This window comes from Hippocampus guttulatus, chromosome 4 (genome assembly GCF_054856545.1).
Source record: "Hippocampus guttulatus isolate MCC_2025c chromosome 4, RoL_Hgut_1.0, whole genome shotgun sequence".
Taxonomy (NCBI): domain Eukaryota; kingdom Metazoa; phylum Chordata; class Actinopteri; order Syngnathiformes; family Syngnathidae; genus Hippocampus; species Hippocampus guttulatus.
Window position 1 is genome coordinate 21405950 of NC_141264.1, and position 25282 is coordinate 21431231.

General features: G+C 42.0%; 1 protein-coding gene across 1 annotated transcript; it reads right to left on the bottom strand.

Annotated features, from left to right (window-relative positions):
* Positions 1 to 491: 491 nt before the first annotated feature.
* On the bottom strand, positions 492 to 24764 carry hsd17b12a (hydroxysteroid (17-beta) dehydrogenase 12a). Its single transcript, XM_086109553.1, has 11 exons — positions 24421 to 24764; positions 7138 to 7184; positions 6210 to 6285; positions 5762 to 5869; positions 5316 to 5380; positions 5160 to 5204; positions 4842 to 4876; positions 3683 to 3764; positions 3530 to 3595; positions 2246 to 2395; positions 492 to 1499 (listed from the first exon to the last, which is right to left on the bottom strand). The coding sequence occupies exons 1-11, from the start codon at positions 24596 to 24598 to the stop codon at positions 1359 to 1361; spliced, it is 993 nt and encodes a 330-aa protein (XP_085965679.1). The 5' UTR covers positions 24599 to 24764; the 3' UTR covers positions 492 to 1358.
* Between the last annotated feature and the right edge of the window lie 518 nt (positions 24765 to 25282).

A 25282-nucleotide genomic window follows, 5' to 3' on the forward strand; every position in this document is an offset into this window, starting at 1 on the left:
ATATAAAATCGAAAGGAACTGCCCAAGTGCATGGTTTTGCTCTAAACAATTAGATTTACTGTACAATACAAAGTAAAGTTTACGTTAAAAAAAGTATTAGATGACTGTAGTATACAGTATTTACAAATTTCTTCAGCTAAACTTTCAGTGGAACATTTACCTCAGTTAACATGCTCTTACCGTATGTTTAATAACTTACATTTATATAGCACATTTTAAAGGACTGAAGTACAAATCATTATGTTTTTCTAACACTTCAATATGTTCCTTGGTTGTCGTTTTTTTTTGTTTGTTTGTTTTAAAAATAACAGCAATGTCCATCAACAAGATTCGCTAATTAAATGTCGCTCGTATTCAAAAAGGTTGTAAAGCCAAAAGAGGACGTGTTTTTCTACATTTGCTGGAGGTCTTGGGAATGAAGAAAAAACGTTTCCACACGCGTGACATACTGTAGAAGGGTCTGCAAACGTAAAAGAAAAGCACCCCAGCTGTCAAGCGTGTACTTTTATTAACAAACGGTAGCAAAAATAAGAAGCTACAATCAGAAGTAAACAGTGCATATTCCAATATTACATATAAAGTAGAGAATATAAAGCATTTTAAAAAGATTGTTGGCACCCGAGAGGCACTCATGAGAACATTTCATACACCTAACTCGGTGTGTCACTGCTGAAAAATATATGTGAAGCAGTCAATGTGAACGGTTTTTATCGTAGAAAATTGTCCATTGCTGGGGAGGCACACCAAATGAGACACAGTGTTGTTCCCATGTAATTCCAGCATCAATGACCATAGAAAGGCATTTCTGTGTAGCTTGTCGAGCCAAACAAAACCAAAAAACAAAACAAAAAACCAGTGATACATTGGTTTGTAACAGCATACCATCAAATGGCGTCGCCATCATAAATAAAGTGTCAACACTTCACTGCAAGCGACTAAACGGGCAGTTTCATATGATTAGCATCAAAAACACGACTTGGCTCAAACCTAGTCTTAAGGCAGATTGTGTGTGTGTACATGTGGTCTTATACAAATATAAAATAAATAATTGTACATATATATTTATATACACACACCATATGTAATATAAAAAAGCCCACCACCATTTTCCACTGCTTATAACAGCAGGGTTTTACACACCTCTGTTAATATTTTTTTTGTATTTTTTTTTTCAGGCAGTAGCATCTAATCTCAAGTAACAATTCAGGTTCTTTTTCTGTGGAGGTTCTTCAGGTAAACACAAACTCACGCACCCTAGCTCTTGAAAGTCACCCAGAAGGGAGCCCTTACATACACACACGCACAGTCACACACACGAACACTTAATTAAACACTGCGTTTGGGTCACATTGATGATCTTAGTCCGTCTTTAAGCCGGTTCCATTCTTCTGCTCGCGCAACTTCCTTCTGTGCAGGTATCCTGTGCGCTGCAGGCGGTTCATTCGTGCTCCAAAGAAGATGACGATGCCGATGGGCACCAGCTTGGTGGTCAGCCAGCCCTGGTGGATGGTGGTGGTGGTGTTGGGGGGGGGCAAAGGGAGAATAACAGATAAATTAAAGAAATTAAAATCATGAACCCCGGCGTGTTTTCTGATCTCACCTACACGATCTCTTACTGGGTGAGTGGTTATGGTATTCTACTGATCTTGTTGTATTGTGCGCATTAATAAATAAAATCAAAGTACTGGATGTTAATTGGGCAAGGCATTAGGTGGACTTGCATTTACATAAAAGTTGATCAAACATTAAAAAAAAAGAAAAGTTAGGTGCAATGATGAATCAATAACTCATCGATTATCACAATTAATAAATTAAAAATGATATTTAAAAAGTCAATAAATATTTTTGATCATCTGTTCATCATTTGTTAGATTTAAAATTTTCCAAATGCTCAGAATTTCAGGCCCTCAACAGTCAGTCCATTTTCACAGTTTTCTGTAATTTTCCATGAAAGCAAACTGACTAGATTAGTCTTTTTTTCCAAATAAGACATTTGCGAACATCCTTTTTTACTTTGGAAAACAACGACCCAAATTTTGGCAGTTTTTCTGACATGGTACGGACCAACCCGGGACCTGAATTATAATTTATATTTGTGCCTTTTCTGCACCGTCATGAGGTTGTTTTTTTTCCCCCTGTCTTCATCTTCTGCTACTTTATTTTTAGTTCACAACATACAGCCAGTCAAGGAATAAACTTAACAAAGTCAAGGTCGCTCCATGTTTGTACCGCCCGAGTGTCTTACCATGACGGCATGGGGGAAGTAGCCGTTGGTCTGACTCTGCAGCCCCACGGTGTTGAGCTCGGCAGCCACGTAGCGCTCCGGAGTGGGCTTGTCCAAAGTGGGCTTCCTGATGCGCGTCATCTTGGTGGCCACGAAGAAAGGCAGCACGCTCTGCGGGAGGACGCGGATACGAAAAGCTAGAGTCAAACGGACGCTTTCAAAAAGCTCAATATCGAACAAATATGGACGATTTGGTGTGCATGTTTCCTGTCTTTGCCATTTTTTGCGTGCAGTAGTCTTGAAATGAAAAAGTGTTGTGAACACTTAATATGTTGGGCAAAAATTGCTTTGGATGTATTCAAAATGTACTTGCGGAGGTCAAAGTGCAGTGCCGTCTATGAACAGCAGATGTCGTAAGAGTAACTAACACGAGCAGGGGCTCAAAACAACGTTCGCCAGAAAAGTTTGGGCAAAGACAAAAAAAAAAGAAAACAAAAAACAACTCGTGGTCCATTTTAATCACGAAGTTTGAACAAATATTCCCAGTAGATTGATGCAGATGACAATTTTACCATCTTTGCTTTATTTTATTTAATTTCACTTCCCTGCTTTTTTTTCTTGACCATCTTTGTTAAACTTAATTTCATTATTGCGCTTTACTTTCTTTACTTTTACTTTATCTGACGACTGTATTTACTGAACCTACTTACATTTCACCTCGCTGTACTGCCTTACTTTGTTTTATTTTTTTTGTATTTCACCGCCTTGTTGACTTTTTTTTTTTTTTAACTTCATTTTACTGCCGGTTTTATTTGATAGCATTTTTCGACTACATTTTACTGCTTTTATTTTATGTCCCTTTCACTTGACAATCATTGCTTTGGTTTACTCTTTTGTAGTTCCTTACTATGTTTTATTTCTCTGTATTTTAAAGCGTTGCCTTGTTTTATGAAATATATTTTACAGTTCCATTTTCTGCTCTGCATGTTGAATTTTTATGTATTGTATGTTTTATTTTACCCTTATTTAATGCCTGACCTTATTTTATTTCGATGCGGTATACTGCCTTATTTCGTTTTAATGTACTTCATTGCATTTGGTTGATTGAACCACTTCTTTTTTACTTTAATCAACAACTACGTCTTCATTGAATTAATCTTTTTATATCACCTTTTTTTTTCTACAGCCAGTTTTATTTTAATACGTTTGTTTTATTTTACCACCTCGTTTTTATTTTAATTCACGACCTTATGTTAAATAGGATACTATATGTGCCACAGACAATACCACAGGCGGTAGCCTTACCTGGATGATGATGCCCTGACGCCTGTACTCCTCCTGGAGGCCACGGGAGAAGAAATCCACAAAGGCCTGAAATGGGTGTGGGGAAGAAAGATTCGGATGAGAAATAGTCACAATTTCCGCTTCGACGCAGTGAAATGAGGATGGCACACGAACCTTGGTGGCAGAGTAGATGGTGAGCAGAGGGACGGGGTACATGCCACTGGCCGAGGAGATGTTGAGGATCACACCTTTGGATCTGAAACAACATTGAGAGAATTTATAAAACAAAAACAAATTGAAATTGGGTCTCACTGACCAACTGTTTGTGCAAGCAGCGGTGTGCACTCCGACAAGAGCAAACTCAAAAGACAGGTCACATCCAGCTAACTGCTGTTGTTTTGAATATCAATCAAGAATACTTTAAAGAAAAAAAAACAAACATCAAACTTGTCATTTGGAAACATGTTTTCAATTCATTAAAAGACAAAAAACACTTGCACTTATTTGTGTAAAAATTAATTTGACCATGACATTTAAATATTTGATGTTAAGTGACAAACATTCAAATTTCCATCAAATTTAAAAAAAAAAATTCAAAATCTGACTCCTGTGAAATATTGTGGTAAATTTAAAAGCAAAATATTTTTATAATTAAAATTTTAAATTATACAAAGTGTATGTGGTTTGTTAAAGAAAGTTACAAAATAAAAGTTTTAAAAGCATATTTCTTATATATACAGTATATTAAATACATATACACACTCTCTCTCACACACACACACACACACCTTTTTTATTTTAGAAAATGCATTCACAGGAAGCAGTTTCAAGTGTTTAAACCTCTTCTATGCATCTATTTTTGGATCAAATCGCATCAACAATTTCCCAGGGAACCCATCGTCTGCCCTCTCAAACAAGCACGCGCGCGCGCGCGCGCACACACGCGCACACACACGCACACACACACAGAGCGTGGCAGTGTGCGTTGCCATGGCAGCCTGTTGCTGCAGTGATATAGTTCAGAGAGAGAGAGAAAGAGAGAGAGAGAGAGAGATGCTCGGCCTCACACAGCTCCAAAATGTGCTGCGACTTCATTGGCCGGTGCCAGTCACGTGGCCACATGAGGGGCCAATCAGGGCAGGGAGGGCACTTTGTGTGAATTGAAAGCTTGTCAGCATTTGTGAACAAAAGGAAGGAGAGGAAGAGGAAGCAGCCATGGTGGGGAAAGACTCGCTGATCCTTTAGCTCATTTTTATAAAAACAATTAATAACAATGTGACATCAATGTGCATTACAAAAAAAATAAATAAATGGGGGGTGGGGGGGGGCTCACCTGTCAGCCATTCTGGGCAGTACCAGGCGGGTCATCTGGTGGACAACAGACAAAAATTGGTGTTTAAAAGCTCATAAAAAAAAAAAAAAAAACACATGGAGGATCCTGACAGAGTGAAATAATTAGAACATAGAAGCGAGGTAGAGAGTGGAGAAAAGGAGGGAGAGATGCGTGGGTGGGTGCAGACGGCGTTGGTGTAGTCCACCGTTGCTTTGGGAACGAGCGAGACACTGCAGGTACCACCAAAGAAGAAGAAGCAGAAGCAGCAACACAATGGCATTTATATGGAAGCAGTAGGCTCAAATGGATCAAGATTACCTGGCACACTGAAGTCATGTTGACGTTAATCATGTTGGTGATGAACTGAAACACAAATTGGGAATACAACATTCAAAATTCGCCTGACCACGACAAAAACATTTTAATACAACAATCAACCCCACCCCCCGCCCAAAATAAATGAATCATACATACACTGTCCAGATCCGGGATATGGAGGTAGTACTCAGGGTATGGATAGGACACGCCAACATTATTGACTGTTAAACACGAACAAAAAAAAACACATACACACACACACACATACAAATTCATGACATTCTAAAAATGTCCACATGGAGGTGGTAGAAGCAAAAGAAAGAAACGATTCAACCAGCCACACCTTTTAACCAGTAAGCAACTGCATATAAAACAAGGACCAAGCGTTGTTTTCTTAATGCTCTTTTCACATTAAGTACATGTAAAAACAAATGTCTTCTTCTTTATAATATATTTTATTATATAGAAAGTATAAATACTTTATTTGTATTTAAAATAACACATCTTACGATGAAGGTTCCCTACATTAATGACGAAACCAACACTGGTCTAAAAAATGGTCACTTTAAAAATCAGTTCCAGTAAATATGTAAGTTGTTCACCAAGGACACCGATCTCCAGGCCCGACAGTCCCGCCTCGATGGAGGGGTAAATGTTGGTCTTGCCGAAGTCCACCGCGATGGTCTTTATCTCCACTCCAAACTGGTCCTCTGTGGCACAAAGTATGGGAAAAAAATGTTGTTTGTCTGTATTTATTTATCACATTTCGGGGGCGGAAAGCAATTACTGAGCAGTAAATCAAGAATAGGATTCTGAGCATTGGGATTCTTGTGAGAATCCTAATGCAGTGTCAAAATTAAACAGCAGAGGGCACCGCAGACCAAACAAAGTAGACTACTTGTCATTGCATGCCCAAAGACTCTTTAAAAGCAGTTGATGGTCGTGCACAACAATGCCTGAAGCAACGTCCGAAAAGAATGACAATATTACAGTCTGACCAGATTATTTCCAATCCGGACAGGATGGTGCTGGTCAAATTTGCACCCTTACCAAGTGACCTGGCCACGTCATCCAGCTTGTGTTGGGAGCGGCTGATCAACACAATGGCAAACCCTCGACGAGCAAGCTGGAGGGAAAAGACGTCAGGTTACAGCTCACAAATAATGTAAAAACTATAATGTTGCCGCCCCCCCCCCGACCCCACCCTTTCTATTTTCGAAGACATATATGCTCGAAGGAAACGTCACACTTACAGTACTGATGGGTTCATTCAAATGTATGTAAAATGACAAGTTAAAAAACTCTCGAACTGAGCCGGACTATATCGAATGAAAATCCCACCGAGTCGAACTGAATCGAATCGTTCCACTTTCAAATCGAACCGTCCGAGCACCGTTTCGCACCACCCATATCGAAACGTCTTTTGTGGAAAGATACAAATCGCCAGTATCATCCGAACACGATCCGAAAATGCAAATGTAGCGTCTGTGCATATGTCTTTTAGGGGCGGGACATGGCGGGGTGGCATGTGATATCGGTAAACCTGCGTGCGAGTGACTGGAAGCGAGCTGTGGCCGACAGCAGTGAGTGAGCTCAATGTCGCTACGCGTCTTACCGTTTCTCAGCATTCAATAATCAGCTGATAAGTACATATGCAAGTGGCTCACTTTTCCCCACATGCGAGGGCATTACATCAAATATAGTGTAAAAACCCAGAAAAAAGTGTGCGTTTAAAAAAACTAAAAAAGAGCCCCGTTTAATCAACAGTAGCACCAAAATGCATGGCAAGCATCATACTAAAAGTCTATGTACGTGTGTATTTCCCACAATAAAAGCAGCGTGAGCGTAGAGCGGCTGCGGCCTTAGACTGAACCCTGTGTTGTACGTATGAGTCACAGCCTCTCTGTCAAAGAAAGTTAAATAAATGTTTATTTCATTTTAAGATAAAGAGAAAAAAAAATGTTTTCAGGAGACTCACCTCCTCCGCATAGGATTTCCCGATTCCATCAGTGGCTCCCGTCACAACTGAACAAAGCAGACAAGGGAGGCAAAAGGTCAGCAATGGGTTTTGGTACAAAGCGTTCACATTGCTTAATAGACTTTAAAAACAATGAGTCGTACTTAGAAGGCACCAAAAAAAAAAAATGGTGAGATAAAAATAAAGGGAGCGTATGTAGCGCTCAATAACGTTTGACGCAAGGTGGCATCTAGTTCTTTGCAGTTTCTAAATAAGCTCACTAAATTTTGGGTGATGTTTCGGGGAATTCATAATTTTCTAATACATTTTACAATTTTAAATTAACATGTGCCTTCTTCTGTCCTTGCATACATTTCCAATCATTTTTGTATGAACTTTTGTCCTCATTTTGTAGAAGTTATTAATATTTTAGAATACATTTCACTGAATGAAATGTGTTGGAAACTGAATTGGATTTAAAAAAAAAAAAACAGCAATAGCTGAACTCTGCGTAACCCAGTGGGATTCTATGATGTTAAGGAACATGGCCACCCGTGCTGCTTGACTGCAGCAGAGACAAAACGTGAACCTCATTTATGACCACACCCCGACTTCTGGTTGGACCACTTGTTATGGTGAGTGAGCACTGAATAAGCTTCAACGTGACGTAGATTCCTTGTGACACAGTGGCGATGCTCGTAGATAAGACATGTCATCACAGGTAGATGGGGAGCAGGTTTTCAAAGCTTAACGGGATCATTGTAGACAATACACGAGAGACAAAGGCCAAGGACAGGCGTTAGTTAAGTCAACGAAACCTGGGGAGAGGTTTCTCTCATGCAACATTCCTGTACAGCGTATATTGTAGAAGCTCTCACAGTAAGGTTTGGCAATATCTGAGATTAAAAAAAAAAAAAAAAAAAGGGAAAACATTTTTTAACAGTTTTACCTATCCCACCTCTTTAGCCACACATTGAGAAGGTGTATATATCTTATATATATATATATCCTTGGCGAATGTTTTCATTCACACTGTTCTCCAAACAAGAGGCAAAAAGTGCTCGCTTGAAACCGTTTGTCACTCCCAGTTGACATTTACTTTCAAACGAAAGCAAATTAAACCATGTAACAGCAAAACGTTCACCGTGGCTATCTAATTTCATCTGACAAAAGTACCCCAGTTTCATGCTAACAAGAATGGGAACTAAAATGCTATAAACAAGCTAAATTAGCAGAACAAACATTCACCTTCCGGAAGCAAGCTTCCGAGCTAAATGTGCTAACATTAGCCAAGCAAACGGAAGATGCTGCTGAAAATATGGATGGATAGATCGATATGCAGCTAGCTAGCTAGCTAGAGTTTATGAACCGTATACTGCCACAACGACACAGCGAAGATTAAACAGAAAAGTTTGGAGACGTGTTACTGGGCAGAATTTGTGGGGCAAGATCATTTCTGACTGAAAAATGTACAGACACCGACAGTATGACTAAAACCAAACCAAATGTAGCACAAAAGGCAAAATTAGATGCATTCCTTTTGCAATGGGAAGACTTTCCCCCGCAGCGCCATCTGCAAAAACTGGTGGGGCATTGACATTAATGTTTAGACCCCAAAAATCTGCAGTTTAGATCAGTACAACCTCTTCAGGTTAAAAAGGACCACCTGACCAATAAATCGCCAGACCACTTGCTATCCAACAACAACAGCATCATTACTTCATTATTTATATTTTATGTATATTATTTATATAATTTACTAGACATTGCCATTTTCTCTGCTACTGATTCAGAGTGATCAATAGTCACTAACGTCTGACACCATTTTGCATACTGCAATTGATCGCCCATTCAAACTAATCATAATTAAAAAACACAAAGCATTTTGATTGGAAATATGTGGGCATTTTATTTCTTGAAACCACGACTGTGGACGGTATGATAAAAAAATGACTTCTCAGTCATGTCACTTGCTGCGACTTCTAATGATTTTGAATGACATTGACTGGAAGAATTAAACCATTTCCGACAGACAGTTATTATAAATGAATTGCGGCGGCGTATCAATGGATGCCAGAATACTGCATTATTGTGAAAATGGCAGGAAAATTACAGGAATGCAAATTTTGCCCTGGATGTGGAGTGACCATGGTCACCACATCGCTCCGCCCCTGCATTTGGGATTTTCTTGGGGACCACTCGTGGTCGACATTCCGCAGTTTGCCAAACACCGCTTTAGACTAATATACAATGGAGGACACCAAGTGCGTCCGTCAAGCCTCAAGTTGATGATGATGAATTTATTTTTATTTTTTTTAACAGAAAGCCGATAGCCACGATTGTGCGCGCAACACATCTCTGATCAGTTGATGAAAGATTCATGGAGGCATAGAGGACATTCTCTGGCAACAGGCGAGAGGAGAGGAGAGGAGAGAGAGGGAGCGATGACAAATGAACGAGGAGGAGGAAGAAGAGGGGCTGGCGGGATGTGGAGGGATCCTGGGGGCGTCTAAAAATAGAAGAGCGTGTGAAGGAGAAATGGAATAGAGAGACGGAGAGAAGGAGGGAGGAGAGGAAGGCGAGCGAGAGTAGCACAAAGTCAAAAAGTGAAAAAGGCAAGCAGAATTTATTTTTAAATCCGACTCTTTCGTTGTCAAACCCCCCCCCCCCCCCCCCCCACCCCCCATCCACCACCACCACCCACACCCTCCTCAATATTAAGAATGAAACACTCCGGCACAAAAGCCTCAATGGGAGCGGATCATACCAATGCATGCCACAGGGGGAGGAAGAATCAAACAGTTGACGAGGAGACCCAAACAAGCATCACATCTGATGAGTTTATCCTGTCAACAGGAAATTTTCTGACGATCTTCTGACGTTATGGACCAAAGCAGTAACCGAATAGGAATACATTTTTTTGGGAAAAATAACCTGTCATTGACATAGAGGTGAACCTGAAGCAGCCTCGTTCGTGTATATCAGTCCGTCCTTCGCCTAAATCAGTCACCACGAAAAAGTGCTCAGTTTCAATCATTTTTGCGAGTACATCACCCCCACTCATGTGATATTCCTTAAGTATTGTTTCTTCATTTTGTTTAATCAAATGAATCATTCACTCAAAAATAAAATCTCTCTAGCTAGATATCTGTCTAGCTATCAAGCTAGCTCGCTAAAAAAAAATTCAATAAATTTCAGACAATTGAGTTGGAATTTAACAAAAACAAATAATACATGAATATATTTTTCATCAATTTACAAAACAAAAAAAAAATTCCTGCCCCCCCAGCTCCCAAGTTCAAAATAACCTTGTAAGTCCCTGTGATGATCGCACTTTTGCACTCTTTCAAACCGCGAATAAGCACCTCCCTTATCACTCTATCATGTTTATTTGATCTTAGGTTATATCTTGATTTTTGCACGTCTTGGGAGTTACTAGGCTAACGCAGGACCTCGGGAATCACATCTCGTTCCATTTTCTTGGATCTTTGTATCCTTGAATTTTGAGGAAAGTAAAATTCCTTGAATCCTCGAAAACTCAACTCTAAATCGAACTTGAAAAGGGCAATGAGAATAAATTACTAAGATGAAAAATGATCGCAATGAATTAAAACAAACAAAAACAAACACCGTCTGTCCCTGCCGTGCACGCGCTTTGGCCTCTAAGGAGGCAGCGTATTCGGACTTCATTGTAGATTTAATTAATTCTTCACAAATTGGGAACAATTTGCACCTTTGAGAATATATTAGCTGTGTATATGTGTATATCAACAGCGTTGGTGTGTGAATATTCGTCGTTTGAAAGAATATCACTGCTGAAATTGATGCCTATTTCCTGTTAGCATGTGAATGGGATTTTACATTGACTTTAGCATTAGCACTAGCAATGTTTAAAAAAAGAAAAAATTCTCGTATTTAAATGCAGTACAATGTGTGTAATTCTTTTATCGTGCGTTTAGTTTTACAGTAACCACAACTGGGATGTGATTAAACAGTTTAAAGCTCCGATCCCACTGAGCGGTGAACATTCGCGAGTGTGTACGCAGGTTGTGTTCCTTGAAGGTCTCCGATGCTTTTCTGCCGCAGGGGAATCCTGAACACATTCGAAATTTCCTTGCACACACATTTACGACCATGAACGAACCCTGGCGTGAATCCGCATTTTGCTATTTTTTGCCGACAGTCGCAAAAGTTCGGCCCCCGGTGGTATCGGGGCTTTGACCACATAATCACAAACATTTAGGTTGCAAAGTACTTTTACTTCATGAGGAACTTGCAAAGGCACCGCGCCATTCTACACATCCATCGTTTTTTTTTTCTTTTAATGCCCAGCCCGAACAAACACAGACACACACACGCATGCCTACGCACAACTAAGCACACTTTCCAACCAGGATGTATACCAACTGTCTTTCACATTGATGTGAAGAGACTCACCTCCCAGGCTCACATAATCTCACTGATTAACAACTGCGGTTGAGTCGTGTAATTTGACTCGGGTGTTCACTTGTCTGCCAGCCCCGCAAGTTCCACTGTCATTTGAAACAATTTCCTATAAAACGGAAAACTGTACTTGCGCCGTTCACAACGTATACGAATCAATAAACTATTTCTTAGAGAGTGCTAGTGGCATTCCAGGGGGAGCTATCGCACCCCCTAGCAAACCCTCAGCACCGCCTCCTCCTCCTCACGCACATCTCCATATCCTCCTGCTGTACTTATGAATGACAACGCTCCTCCCACCCGTTATATAATAGCCCCATTCTCTCAATAACAGTTGCATGTGTGCGTGCGTCGCCTGTCGTGTGTGTGTGTGTGTGTAAGTGGGCTCTGAGAGGAGGACGAAACCAAGCTACGTCATTCGGCGTGCAGACATTTCTCATTGTTTTAATCCAAAATATAGATGAAGGTGCTTGAAAGCATATTCTCATTTATCCTGACCCCCACGCTCCTTGCGCACAACAAGAGGGATACCTACACAATTGTCTGAAATCAAATACAAGACAATGCAGCGGGACGGTTTTTAATCGTCGATACAGGGGCGTGATTGTAGTTGGTAGCGGTGCACCGCATGATCACGACAGACTTCACTGCACAGGGCAACCGAATGATGGGAAAGGGCGGTTCCTAATGTTTTGACCCTCTCCCGTAGCTACTCGAGGCAACCAAAAGATTAGAAACTGCTCTCGACGTAGAGCAGTGCATCATCCTGAGGAATGTTTTTTTAATATTTTGACCCTCTTGACTGCTCTTAACATTCCAAATCCTGTTTGGTAAATGAGGTAACCAAAATACGAAAAACGGTTGCAAAAATGACTTGGCTTGCTGAAGCGCTCAGAGTTCCTTTTACTGGGAGTCGGGGGACAATAATTTGAACAATTGTGGGTGGCTCTCAGTTGGGGAAAAAAAAATTGCCAGCCATATGCTAAGGTCTGTTCTTAAAGTGAACCCCTGCTTATTTGCGTATTTTGGCTCATCTTCCGTTATTTGCTGAAAACTCACCTATTTGCTGTTTTGTGCTCAAATCAAAGCAAATTATGTATTGGTTTGGCTCCATCTTGAAGTAGTTAGGTTAAATTTGTTCCGTTTTAAGTTCTCTACAGGCACATACAGGCAGTGGCAAACCCTTTTCGGGGGCGAAATCGAATTTTCATGATTTGCGGCAGTGCTTCATCCCCATCCCTGGTTGAATAGTGGGGGAAAGTCACTGAATTCTGCTATATGCAGCTACATGATAACACCCATATTGAACTAACATCCCTGATCAGATTTCATTTGACTTTGCAGCCGAGGTCTCCCATTCTCACCACGCTGCTCTCAAGCACCGAGAGCGGCCTGAGGGGGGCGCTTTTGCACCATAAACGGCACCTCAGCGCTGCACTTCACATCCAGAGATATTGACATCCCCCAGCCTTTTGTTCCCCCCCCCACCCCCACCATCCTCCCTCCCTGGGCTGAGGAGCGGCCGCTGCCTGCTCGCTACGGCGCGCCTCTAAAAAAAGCAGCAGGAGGAGTAAAAATAGCAGCGACTGCCTCGTCTGGGAGCTAACCCCCCCCCCCCCCACACACACACCACAATCTATCCATCGCCTCCCGCCTTGCATGCTTGCCTGCCGCATGCACCTGAATACCAAACAATATCACCAGCATCACCGTCAGCATCATCGCCACGACAACCGGGGCTGCAGCATCCACGCTACATGCTGGGAAACACCACACACACACACACACACACACACACACACTTGGAATCATGATGGAGAACCGGAGGAATTCAACTAAAAATAGCATATGGTTGTCTGTTACTATATAGTAGCGATAAGACGGCAACACATATCGATATTGTGGCACTATTAAAAAGGTTTTACCTTTTTCAGTGATGAATCATAAATCCCCCCAATACAGTGAACCCTCGTTCACAGATCATTTTTCTCCCATATATGAGAATTTTACTCCTCCCATACGCTTCAAACACATTCAAACTTATCAAAACAACAACACAAAAAAAAATGCATACATAAAATGTAAAATGTCAATACCGTGCGGGCCTTTAAGAGGCGGGGCCCGGTGGGATGACAAATGCTTTAGTGTAAAGAGACAGGAGTCAGTTTGTCCCACACAGCCTAACTTTTCATATATACTTTCCTACAGTTTGCATGTTCTCCCAGTGCCTGCGTGGGTATTCTCCGGGTACTCCGGTTTCCTCCCGCATTCCAAAAACATGCATGGCAGGCTAATGGAACACTCTAAATTGTCCCAAGGTGTGATTATGAGCGCGGATGGTTTTTCGTCTATGTTTGCTCTGCAATTGGCTGGCAACCAGTTCAGGGTGTCCCCCGCCTACTGCCCGAAGACAGCTGGGATAGGCTCATGCACCTCCCCCACGACCCTTGTGAGGATAAAGAGTTTCGGAAAACGGATGGATGGATGGGTGGGTGGGCGTACACGATCAATACATCGAATGTTCAGATTTGTCCCAAAAAAAAAAAAGTTTGACATAAAAAGCTTTCCATCACTCTCTTAAAGGACACCGTTGTAAAAATAAGCGTCCGGCAAATCCTCAATTAAGATTCTCGGTGAGGAGAGACTGCGGTCCTCGTATGCCCTGCTCCTGTTATGTAATCTGTCGCACCCCAAACTCGCCTATCAACGAGCAGAGGCCTCCTACGTTACACTGAGGGAGGAGGGAGGGATGCAGCACAAGATGGAAACGCACACGCGCACGCACACGCACACACACGTGTATATTTCTTTAAATAGCAAGGGAGAAAGTCACATGGGTAATATAAAAGTCGACAAAAATAAAGCTTGACGGCGAAGGAGGGAGGCTTGAGGACTTGTACTTCAGAGTCAACCAAGATAGATCCAGCATCTATATTTGGATCGAGCGAAAAATAGCTTTCTGGAAAAAAAAAAGGGGAAAAAAACCCCACCCACCATTGTTTGGAGAGAAAAAAATACGACAAAAGTAAATAATTTCTTTCAACTAGTTGAAGTGATTTTGGAGGAAACCTCACAACCTGGAAGTTGTAGGACACAAAACGGTATTAGGAGATCCATCCCAAAGATGGGCTTCCAATCCGCAAACCCGCAAGATGTGAGATGTACAATACATGAGTACTTGTTCCATTTTGGGCGCACTTCAAGAAAAAGGTGTTCAAATAAGACGTCGGATCACATTCAAAGCCAAAGACACCGCCACACGTTCTACCGGTTAGCTAAAGCCAAGCTTGCGTGTGTGTGTTCACCTCACAATGAAAATGAAGGCAACATTTGGGTTGGAGATTAATCATGTTAATTTTTTTTTTTTTTTGACAGCGAGTTATGTTAAATTGTTACCTGAAGGGCACGTGTTCTGGAAAATTGACCTTGATAAATGGCTATTTTTTTTTTAAATAGCGGGGTAACTGGCTTGCCTACCAACCTTAAATTAGCCACTAGTGGCTTTGCGCAAGCGGCCGTAATTTTTCGTCTGGATGTGGAAAGTTGCACATTTCCTGCTCTGGAAGGACTTTCGATGTCTTAAATAACACCAAAAAAAAGGGTCTAAATTTGTAAAGTTAAAAAAAAAAAAAAAAAGAGGGCGCGCGAGGGGTCGGAAAGGTCACCGTGTTAGCAGAGTGGCCCTGGCTTCAGACATTTGTTAGGACACTATCATTTGAAAAAAAAGAAAAAAATTATTTCCCCTTGAAAACATTTTCTTGGACAGGTTATTTCTATTCCTCTTGCTTACAAATGAGGGGAAAGGTTTCAAAATCTGAAAGAAAAAAAAAATTGTCCTGGTACGCAAGCAACATCAAAAGGGGGACGCTATGCGCTCACGCAGAGTGTGTGAAGGTCACACTGAACCCGAGGAGGTGTTGGACTGGAATTTGCCGCGGCAACAACGCCGTCATTGATTGGCTGGAGCTATTTCGATTCATTACAGTATACGGACAAATAATTGTCACCATTAAGCAAACAAATAACACCATTCTGATAAATTGTCCATTGCTGCGTACAAAATTGAGGGATTAAATCGACAACCAATGGATCATTAATCAACCGACAACTATTCTAATAATGAAGTCATCAAGCAATTATGTATTAGATTCATTTTCACATATTTTTGTTGACCCGTTTTTTTTTTTTTAAGTTATTTAATAACTTTTAGAGGTGATAAGGCAAACGGTTTGGGATTTTTCATGATTTCGGGGTGGTCGACAGCACTGGGTCCCACTTGAATTGTTCCGCCCTTGCTCTGAGCAGACGTCCACATTCTGAAACAAAGCAAGAGTCAATCAGTAATAAGGGGACACTTTTTCAAGGATCTTGGTTAACCCTTTCGGGGACAGCGAGTACTACGGTGCACGGCTTATCGTGTTATCGTGTTATCGGGTTACAGGGTGCGGGGAAAGGGTTCATTGTGACGAGGATATGTTCACAGACAGCAGAAGATGGAGGAAACATTTTTGATTTTGTGGAACTGAGATATCTGAATTCATGAGGGATTATAAACAACAACGTCGCTATTTCTGTTGGAAATAGCTTCTTTGCATCACTAGAAAAGCGCCGAGACCCGTTTAGTACAATGATGATTTTGAATCATCATTATCATCATAATGGATCCTTAGTAGTTGTCAGGTGCGTTGCAGCGATGGGGATGTGGGTGTCCCCCCCACCCCAATTTTTCAACACCCGCGCTCAGTGTCAAAAGGCTGTTTTTTTTTAATCAATATCCTGAGGGCCGATAGAGTGTAAAAATGTACATCAAAATACTCACACAACAAAAACTAATTTTGTGGCACATTTTTGATTTAAAAAAAACATTGCATTTTTAGGGTGTTTTTTTTAATAATGACATCAAGAAAGAAACTGATTCTACAAGCGTGTTGCGTGCATGACTTTTAGGGGTGTGGCCCAGTGAATCGGGTTGGCTGGTTAGTCTGCATGTGAGCCTTTGGGCGTGAGCTGTGGTCTCCAGCAGTTCCTTGCAAGTGATCTCAGGGTCAGGGTTGGGGTTAAGCGGAGGGCTGGATTTGCGTTTGAATCTTCAACTCCAATGCACTTCGCGCCACAGCTTTGCGTTCACGTTGATCAACTGCTTCTTTTTGCCAAATGGCAACTAGGATTTTGGTCTCAATTCATTTTGGTGCATCACCGAAAGGGGGGGGGGGGGTAGAAAAAGGGGACGACACGACCAGAAGAAAAACGACAACGAATAGGACTGAAACAAAGCGGACAATCCAAGAAAAATGAATGAGAAGATACTGTAGCTATACGGACTCAACACCCCCCCCCCCCCCCAGACAACCACCCACCCACTCCTGCTTTGCGCGTGTTGCTGAGGAGGTTGAAAGGGAAGCTCCGGCATAAGGGTTTTTTCTTTTTTTTTTTTACCCAGCATCCCTGGCTGCGGCACGTGTCGCTGAGCGTGTTCGGCACATGAACAGCGGTGTTCTCGCTCTCCGTCCGCCCACACACACACACACACACACCAGCTGAGGGAAGTACATTCACAAGGATTAAGACATTCATGTCGCTCGCACAAACGCATCATTCACTTCTACATGCACATTTGCCTTTAAGTACATGAATGGAGCCCGGCTTCATGGCTCTTATATAATGCCACCGTGTTCACAATCAGGACACGAGAAGGGGCAATCAGCGCCTTCCCATAGCAACAAGTAATAATTGACCAAAGTATTTTTAAAAATGAATTTGGTTCAGATTTTTAGGGTTGTTTTTTTTTTTTTGAAGATTAAACCTCCGCATGCGCACACATTTTGAAGTTTTTTGCACATCTGCAGTGAGTCGGTGGAGTGTGTGCGCGCGCAGGAGAAAGTGAATGGGGGAAGCCGCCTTGACTGGCGCTGCCTGCACAAGCTCAGTCCTACCACTAAGAGTCGCCTGCTCTACAAAAAGGGGAAGACCAGGGAAAATCCCTGCTGCTCAATGCGAAGCGAATCACAATGGCATTGTATCTCATCAAGTAGTTTTTTTTCCCCACTTTCATTTTGTCATGAATAAAATTATGATCGACGTGTTTTCTGTGGGAAAAGCATGCGAGTATTGATACACATAAAACAAGCCAAGAGGTACCCCATTTTTAAAATTTGAAATGTTTTTAAATGAGCTTATGTCCAAAAAATTGTGCATTTTTTTCTTTGGATAATTGCAATATTTTCAAAATGTAGAGGGCGGGGGGGTTCTCTTCATTATTTTGCCAAAAGACAAATGGTTTTATTTGATCAATACATCAACCATGAAATAGAAATCTCACAAAATTCTGAGTTGCGGTTTTCCCCGTGTCATAGCTACAAAAGTATGTTTGGACTTTTAAAGTCAAAGACAACATATTGTTACATTTTGTTAGAAATATAAATATTTTTAAAAAGGAAAAAGTCAATAAAAGAACATTTGGAATTTTGGAAACAGTGACCATATTTTGTGATGTGTGTGTGTGAAAACAACATACTGTAGCTATCAGACAAAACAAATGCCTCGCAAAAAATACAAATTAAAAAATGGATGTAACTATCGAAAAAGCACACAAATCCAAACCACATTCACTCCATATGCTGTCCTATAGTTCACTTACACGGAATATAATTAAAAGCACACATTTAACTTTTTCATCCTAGAAAGGGGTGGGAAAAAAATTTGCAAGAGATGTGACAATACGGCGGCCCGGTAGTCCAGTGGTTAGCACGTCGACTTCACAGTGCAGAGGTACCGGGTTCGATTCCAGCTCCGGCCTCCCTGTGTGGAGTTTGCATGTTCTCCCCGGGCCTGCGTGGGTTTTCTCCGGGTTCTCCGGTTTCCTCCCACATTCCAAAAACGTGCATGGCAGGCTGATTGAACGCTCTAAATTGCCCCTAGGTGTGAATGTGAGCGTGGATGGTTGTTCGTCTCTGTGTGCCCTGCGATTGGCTGGCAACCGATTCAGGGTGTCCCCCGCCTACTGCCCGAGGACAGCTGGGATAGGCTCCAGCACACCCGCGACCCTAGTGAGGATCAAGCGGTTCGGAAAATGGATGGATGGATGGATGTGACAATACGTCCAATAAATGAGTAAAAATGGCACTTTTGAAAAATTAAATCAAAATCGGTGGATCCAAGTAGCGATGACACGAAACTGGCAGTTGGAGCGAGATTGAGCGACGTTCCGCTGAGCTGCTGTGGCCGATTCCTCGAGGTTGGAGGCTGTGCTTAGTCCTGGTTTGGCAAACTATCACGAGGCAAAGCAGACAAAGGTGCCACCATCTTATCTATCCACTTCTGATGACCGTCAATCACAAATTGTGATTGGTGGGGGCCGGTTGTGGTGGCTATAGGCCAAGCCTATCTCAAACTACAGTCATCAAATATCTGTTACTGAAAGTGCTATCACCCTCCCATATAGCATTAAGCTAGCGCACACGGTCAAAAATGATGTGGCGGTTTTGAATACACGTGTAATTGTTTTTGTTTTAGGTTTAGTTTGACGGCCAACTTTAACGGAGAGCGAAAACCCAACTTGAGGCCTCCTCTCTGAGAATTTCTCACGACGTGCTCAACAGCTTGCTGCGAAGTGAGTTGCCGTGATCTTGCTCTGATGTCTCCAAACAGCTCAAATCAACAGTCCCCAAATGCTAAGCTGCGATTAATCGGAGGTCCACTGTATATGGAAAAGCACACACCCTAAAATATGAACTGCATATTTAAAGACTAAATACATCATTGATCTGAATGTCAACTCAAAAATAATCGTGAAGAGAACATTCAATTCCAACAGTCACCGTCAATCAAAATCCTTGCTTTCACACCACATCAAGCAAACAACATGGCCGACAAGTAATCGTTTATCAAAACGAAGGATGGACGCACGTGCGCCCCTGTCGATAAGAATAGCGTTGAAGTACTGTTAAACATTTTCTGTGAACATTTCCTTAAAAGTCTTGTCAAGCCGATTTCAACATAACGGGGCCGAGCGCTGCCGAAAAACGAGTTGGACCAGCACGCCGCTGCCTGTGTCGTAAGACGACGAGAAACGTGCGCACGCAGGCGTTCTCATGGCTGACATCACACATTGTACAGACTGAAAGACGCACGTGGCGAGTGCCTGCGGAATGCAGCTTTTGACATTGTTCGGCAGCAAATTACATGGAGACGCACGTCAACGAGAATGAAAAGACCCGCAGGTGAGAATGTGGTTTCGCGGCCGCATTCCCCGCCGGGACCGGCATTCGGGTGTCACCACGCTGCATTTTGAGGGGCCTCCGTTGCGCAACACATTACGAAAGGGCTGTGCAGAAAAAAAAAAAAAAAAAAGAATTTCCATTCACTGAGAAAAAAAAAATGCCAATCATTTGCAACCTGAAGCGTCCTTTTTGCACTGTAATGAAATATTTTGGGGCCCTTGCCGACTTTTTGAACGCATTATTAAAATTTGAAACTTTTTTTTTTGGGGGGTTTTCTGATTGGGTTTTGTGTGAAGTATTGTTCAGTAACTATTTTAGAGTCTAAATATATTTTTAAAAAACTGATTGCAAAGGTGCGCCACCTTTATTTTAAGGCATTATTCAGATATGAAATGTTCTTTTTAAATGAGTAGTTTTTCTTTTATACATTGAACTTTTGTATCCATTCATTGCAGAGTAGAAAATATATTCACCCCCCCAAAAAAATGTTTTTTTAAATCATTGTAATTAACCCTTTCATGCACCCTGTAAACTGACAACATGATATGCTGTCCCTGAAAGGGTTAAGTACTTTTGGAGTACTTTCATTTCATGGTATTATTAAAGTCTGACATTTGGCTAGAATAAAAACTGTTTACAAATCTAATCATGATGGACGAGTAAATGTATAAACGCAATCACCGTGCGTATTTTCCGGTAAATTTATTAGAAAACATTATTAAAATAGGTCTTGTTTAAAGTGCTGTAAATTTAATCCTGTCATTACTAAGAAGGAAAATAAGTAAAAAATAAAGGGTAATGGAGATGTTTTCAGGGGAAAGTACTATAATCGTATATTTCTTTATGATGGAATTTTAGCTTTGCTTAAGTAGGGGTTTTTTTTCACTCTTTCAGGGACAGTGGACATCTTATCATGTTATCGGGTTACAGGGTGCATGAAAGCATTAAACTATTCATTTTAAATGCAATCATTACAGATGGGAAAACAAATATTTTTAAAATGCACTCTAATCTAGTATTTTGGGGTAATTCTACCATTTTAAGATCTTTAAATCTGGAGACGGTTACGTTTCAAATGTTGTACCTGTTAAACCCAATCATTACTCAGCGAAATGAAATATTTTGGGATGCACCGTTATCGGGTATTACGGGGGAAGCTTATCGTTTGAAGAAGTTATGAAAAATGTGTATTTTTTTTTTCCATTTACTCCCGTAATGTTTCATTTCAGGTGTTGACTTTGAACTGCTCAGCCAAAGCCCGAGAGTCTGGATTCAGACAACCAGTTCATCCCCCTGTACACCGCCAGCCAAAATTACAAAAGTCAAAACTATCCAAGTCCTAATGTGGTCTTTTTCCCCAGTCGATAAGGGTTCCCCAATCCATTGAGGACGACGACACTCGACAGGCAAAAAAAAAATCACGCCATTCACCGCAACGACAAGCCCGACCGGCGTATCTGGTCCGACCAGCCGAGGCGAGAGCGCTCGTTGCAGCCAGTGAGCCTTTTTTAACCACACTTCCCGTCTCAATCAACTGCCAGCCGCGCTCACCACGCGACTCCGAAACAGGTTTCTCTGGGAGTGGTGTTTGTAAGGGGTCGACATCCTCACACACACACACACACATACAAATGATGAACATTTTTTTTCCCCACATTACGTAAATAGAGCGAGAGAGGACATGTGAGGGGGAGGAGGGAATCAGCATGTCATTAAAGGGAACACAAAGTGTCAGCATCCAACTGAAGTGCACCAGAAAGAGAGCTGGATCCACATTGAAATGACAATGTGAACACAAAGGGATCAGGAACCTTTTACATTTATATTGTGGCAACCCATTCTGGTCCCCACTTGACTCATTACATAGAATGTGATGACACCTGGGTGAAACCGGATGGACATTCAACAACTCTGACAAGAGTCTCGATGAGGCAATGTGAACACAAACAGGATCAGAAAGATGTTCGGGTTGGGCTCGCAAGATGAAACCCAACAGAACAAACTCCCTTTTTGAGTTGGTTCACAAAAGGTAGATCAAACTAGCTTGGGAAGGAAGGACAAAAAAAACGAGTTGGTCAAGAAGTGGCAAAAACAGCAAAGTGGACTTTTGGGGGGTTATATTCCAATTTAACTTGAACAACAAGAACCTGAGTCGGGTCCACTTGATTGATCCAATGTATGGCAAATGCAATCTGGGCGACACCTCGGTAAAACCAAATTGATATAACCTGCGGCAATAGTATCAACTATGTGCAATGGGAACACAAAGTGGATCAGAAAGACATCTGGGTCAGAGTATAAATGGGGTTGCAATGGGAACGGGAACTGAACAGAGTCTCATTTTATCTTGGTTCTAGGTCTGTGAACAACTTTGCAACTCTGATCTGAAATGAATTTCAACCCGCCCCTCCCCCAACAACAAAAACTAAAGGTTTACCAAGAAGAGATGCAAAAGAAAAGGGACTTTTTGCATTCACATTACAAGTTGTTTTGAAGATCCAGTTCTGGTCTACTTTCCTCATTTGATTAGACTGTCAATACAAGGCCAAGTAAATCTGGGTGACCATTCTAAAGTAAAAACAAACAGTTCACCTCTCGCAAGGATGCGCAATGTGAATCCAAGTGCAATAATCAAACTAAAGATTAGAAAGAGGCCAGGGTCCAAGTTTAAATGGGCTCTCAATGTGAACTCAAAGTGAACCCTTTTTGCGTTGATTCACTGTGAACAAGGAGCTTCCCTCGTAAATTTATTCACCTGTGTTTGCGTTCACATTGAAAACTTATTTGTGTTGAATCAACTTTTGTCATTCAACACAATGTGAATAAAAGGCAATGTGAATCTGGGTGACACTTCTGAAACCAAACCGAGATCACCTCTGGCGGTCTAAAGGATGTAAATTCCAAGTGGAATCATCAACCAGAATTCGATTTAAAAGAGACGTGGATCCAGGTGCACCATATACTGTAAACGACAATGTGAAAGCAAATGGTATTAAATCCCTTACTGTGTTAGTTTGATGACAACAACTTCAGTTTCTGTCAATAGAAAAAAAAAAAGGTCTTTGTTCTACTTGTGCACACATCCAAAGATATTTGAAACGGGATGCGGTTCAGGTTTTAGTCCACGTTCGACAAAGTCAGTACAATACAAAGCGAATCTGGCTGACACCTCTGAAGCAAAACCAAATTCGTTATTTTGGGGGGGTCACATTGGAAGTCGATTTGAAACACAATCCAGTCCAAGTGAATATGGTTCACACTTCTGAAGCAAAAACCAAACTGAGGTCACTTCCGGCAACAGTCTCAAAGCAATGGAAATACAAAGCCATGAAATCTGAATTGGATCAGAAAAAGACCCATGTCCAGGTTTAGATCACAATGTGAATGTAAACTGGTTAAGTCCTTTGAACAAAGGACTGGAGAAAAGGGAGACTTCTTTTGGGGTTCACATTATAAGTTTCAGAGTCTGCTTGTAGTCCATTTTATTCAATACAAAACAAGGCAAGGCAGTGAATCATTCGAGCTTTGTGTTCACACTGGGCAAGCGAACCAACTTGAGACCAAATTCTGGGCTGATCTCAATTGTGTGTCCACACGTGTGTCATAAAGCTGCTGTGTCATCATTTTTAAATTCATTTGACTTATTTTACAGTGATCAATCCCGCAAACATTAAAGGGTTCCACAAAGGTTCTCTTCCCATACTTAAGAAGGATGATATCATGGAGAAGAATCTAATTATTAAAAGGCATGATACCTCAGTCAATGAAGGTGATGCTTTTCAAGTGTCGTTGGATTTCACAATGCACCAAAAGAACGGATGCAAAGGGTGTGTGATGACTATTCCTACGTGGTCATCAGATGACTAAGCGGTGAACGAGTGCATGACTCATCGATGTGCACCGGTATGTGTGTGTGTGCGCAACATCAGTGACATGGAAGGGGAGGGGCGGGTTGGGGGGTAAAAATGCGCATTAGTCATCCCTAAAGGCACCATTCATCAATGCACCTTCATTTGGAGCATATCAAATTAAGATTTTGTGCCTTAAAAATGTGTGTGTGTGCGCGCCGGGGGTGGAGGGGTGGGGGGTATTACTGGCACACTGCGCAGTATTTTCGCCCATGCAGAATTGGGTCAAACCTTAGCAGGGGAGATTCCAGCGAGATCATCCTTGCAAAAATACCATAAACACGCTAAAATGTCCACGTAATACTCATCCTATGTCGCAATATACATATATTTAAAAGGTATTGAAATGTAGGTCACCCATTCCAAAAAAAAAAAAAAGAGCAGGTGCCTTGTGAGGAGTTAATGGGGCTGAAAAGTGCGTTATAGCCGGAAATCAAAACAAGCGAATGGGGCACGCAAAATGTAAGTGAAAACCCCATTCACACATAATTGAACCTCATGGTCGTCATCTTGCCAAGCAATCAATTGCTTACCTGCGTTGGTTATGCAACCACCGCAACAACCTTGATTGAGCTCATAAACACCCCCAGCCAAACCCGCCAAAAAAAATTAATAACATTAATTATTGTTAAGACGAAATAGAATGCGCCTAAAGTGAAGTTTGGGCACACCTGGCTTCACTGGAAGTGCTGTGTGGAGGTGAAGTCAGAGAAAAGTAAGAGGGGGACACTTACCTGCCCACTTGCCCAGCCGCGGTGAGACCAGCTGCCCGTTGCCCAGCACCCACACCCTGAAGCCGGACAAGAGCCGGTAGAGGATCCACAAAAGCAGCGAGGCTACCGCGAAGGCGCCGACCCAGAAGAGAAGCGTTTCGGCCCCGCGGAGCATGTCCTGAGCGTCGGTCCACGTCATGGCGGCGGCTCTAGTTGCAGTGGCGGAGCTATTCGGTCCAAAAGTGTGTGTGCGAGTTGCCGTGTGACGAGACCTCAATTGTAAGGCTAATTTCTAATTTCCACGGCAGGACGTGGGAGACTGGCTTTATAAGGAGGTTGTAGCATCACACTCCTTCACTTCCTCCCCCCGCAACACTTGCAGAGCCAGATTTGACCACGCCCCGCCTACCTCCGCTGCTTCTATTGGCCACGTGCGCCGCCTTTCAAGCGATTTCTCGCCTCTTATTGGCTTGTGTTCAGTTAGGACGGCGGATCCAAATGAGACTGGCAAGTGTAGCCATTGGCTGGCGGGCAGGACAGGTTTGTCGGTTTCAGGATGCGTTACGAAACCCCGCTGGAGTGCACACGCCGCTTTATGAATGAAAGGTGCATCTTATTGGTCAGAACCGCGTGTCTATTAGCTGCGTGACAAGTCAGTCGGTGACGTCATCACATAACTCCTCGGACGCGAGTCACTCACTCGGTTATTTCAGGTATCCGGTCGTCTGCAAAGAAACCACAATACACCTGCTATTTATCTCTCTATCTGTCTATCTGTCTGTCTATCCAAAATAAATTGTGACAAAAGACTCCCTCTCTTAAATAAATAATGAATATATAACATAACTACAACTCCCAGCATCGCTTTTTGCCGGTTGCTCCC

Coding starts and splice junctions, on each gene's coding strand:
- hsd17b12a (XM_086109553.1), bottom strand. CDS start 24,598: ATGACGTGGACCGACGCTCAGGACATGCTCCGCGGGGCCGAAACGCTT. Junction 5,870..6,209: donor TGACGTGGCCAGGTCACTTG/GTAAGGGTGCAA, acceptor TTTGTGCCACAG/AGGACCAGTTTGGAGTGGAG. Junction 3,765..4,841: donor CTGCCCAGAATGGCTGACAG/GTGAGCCCCCCC, acceptor ATGTTGTTTCAG/ATCCAAAGGTGTGATCCTCA.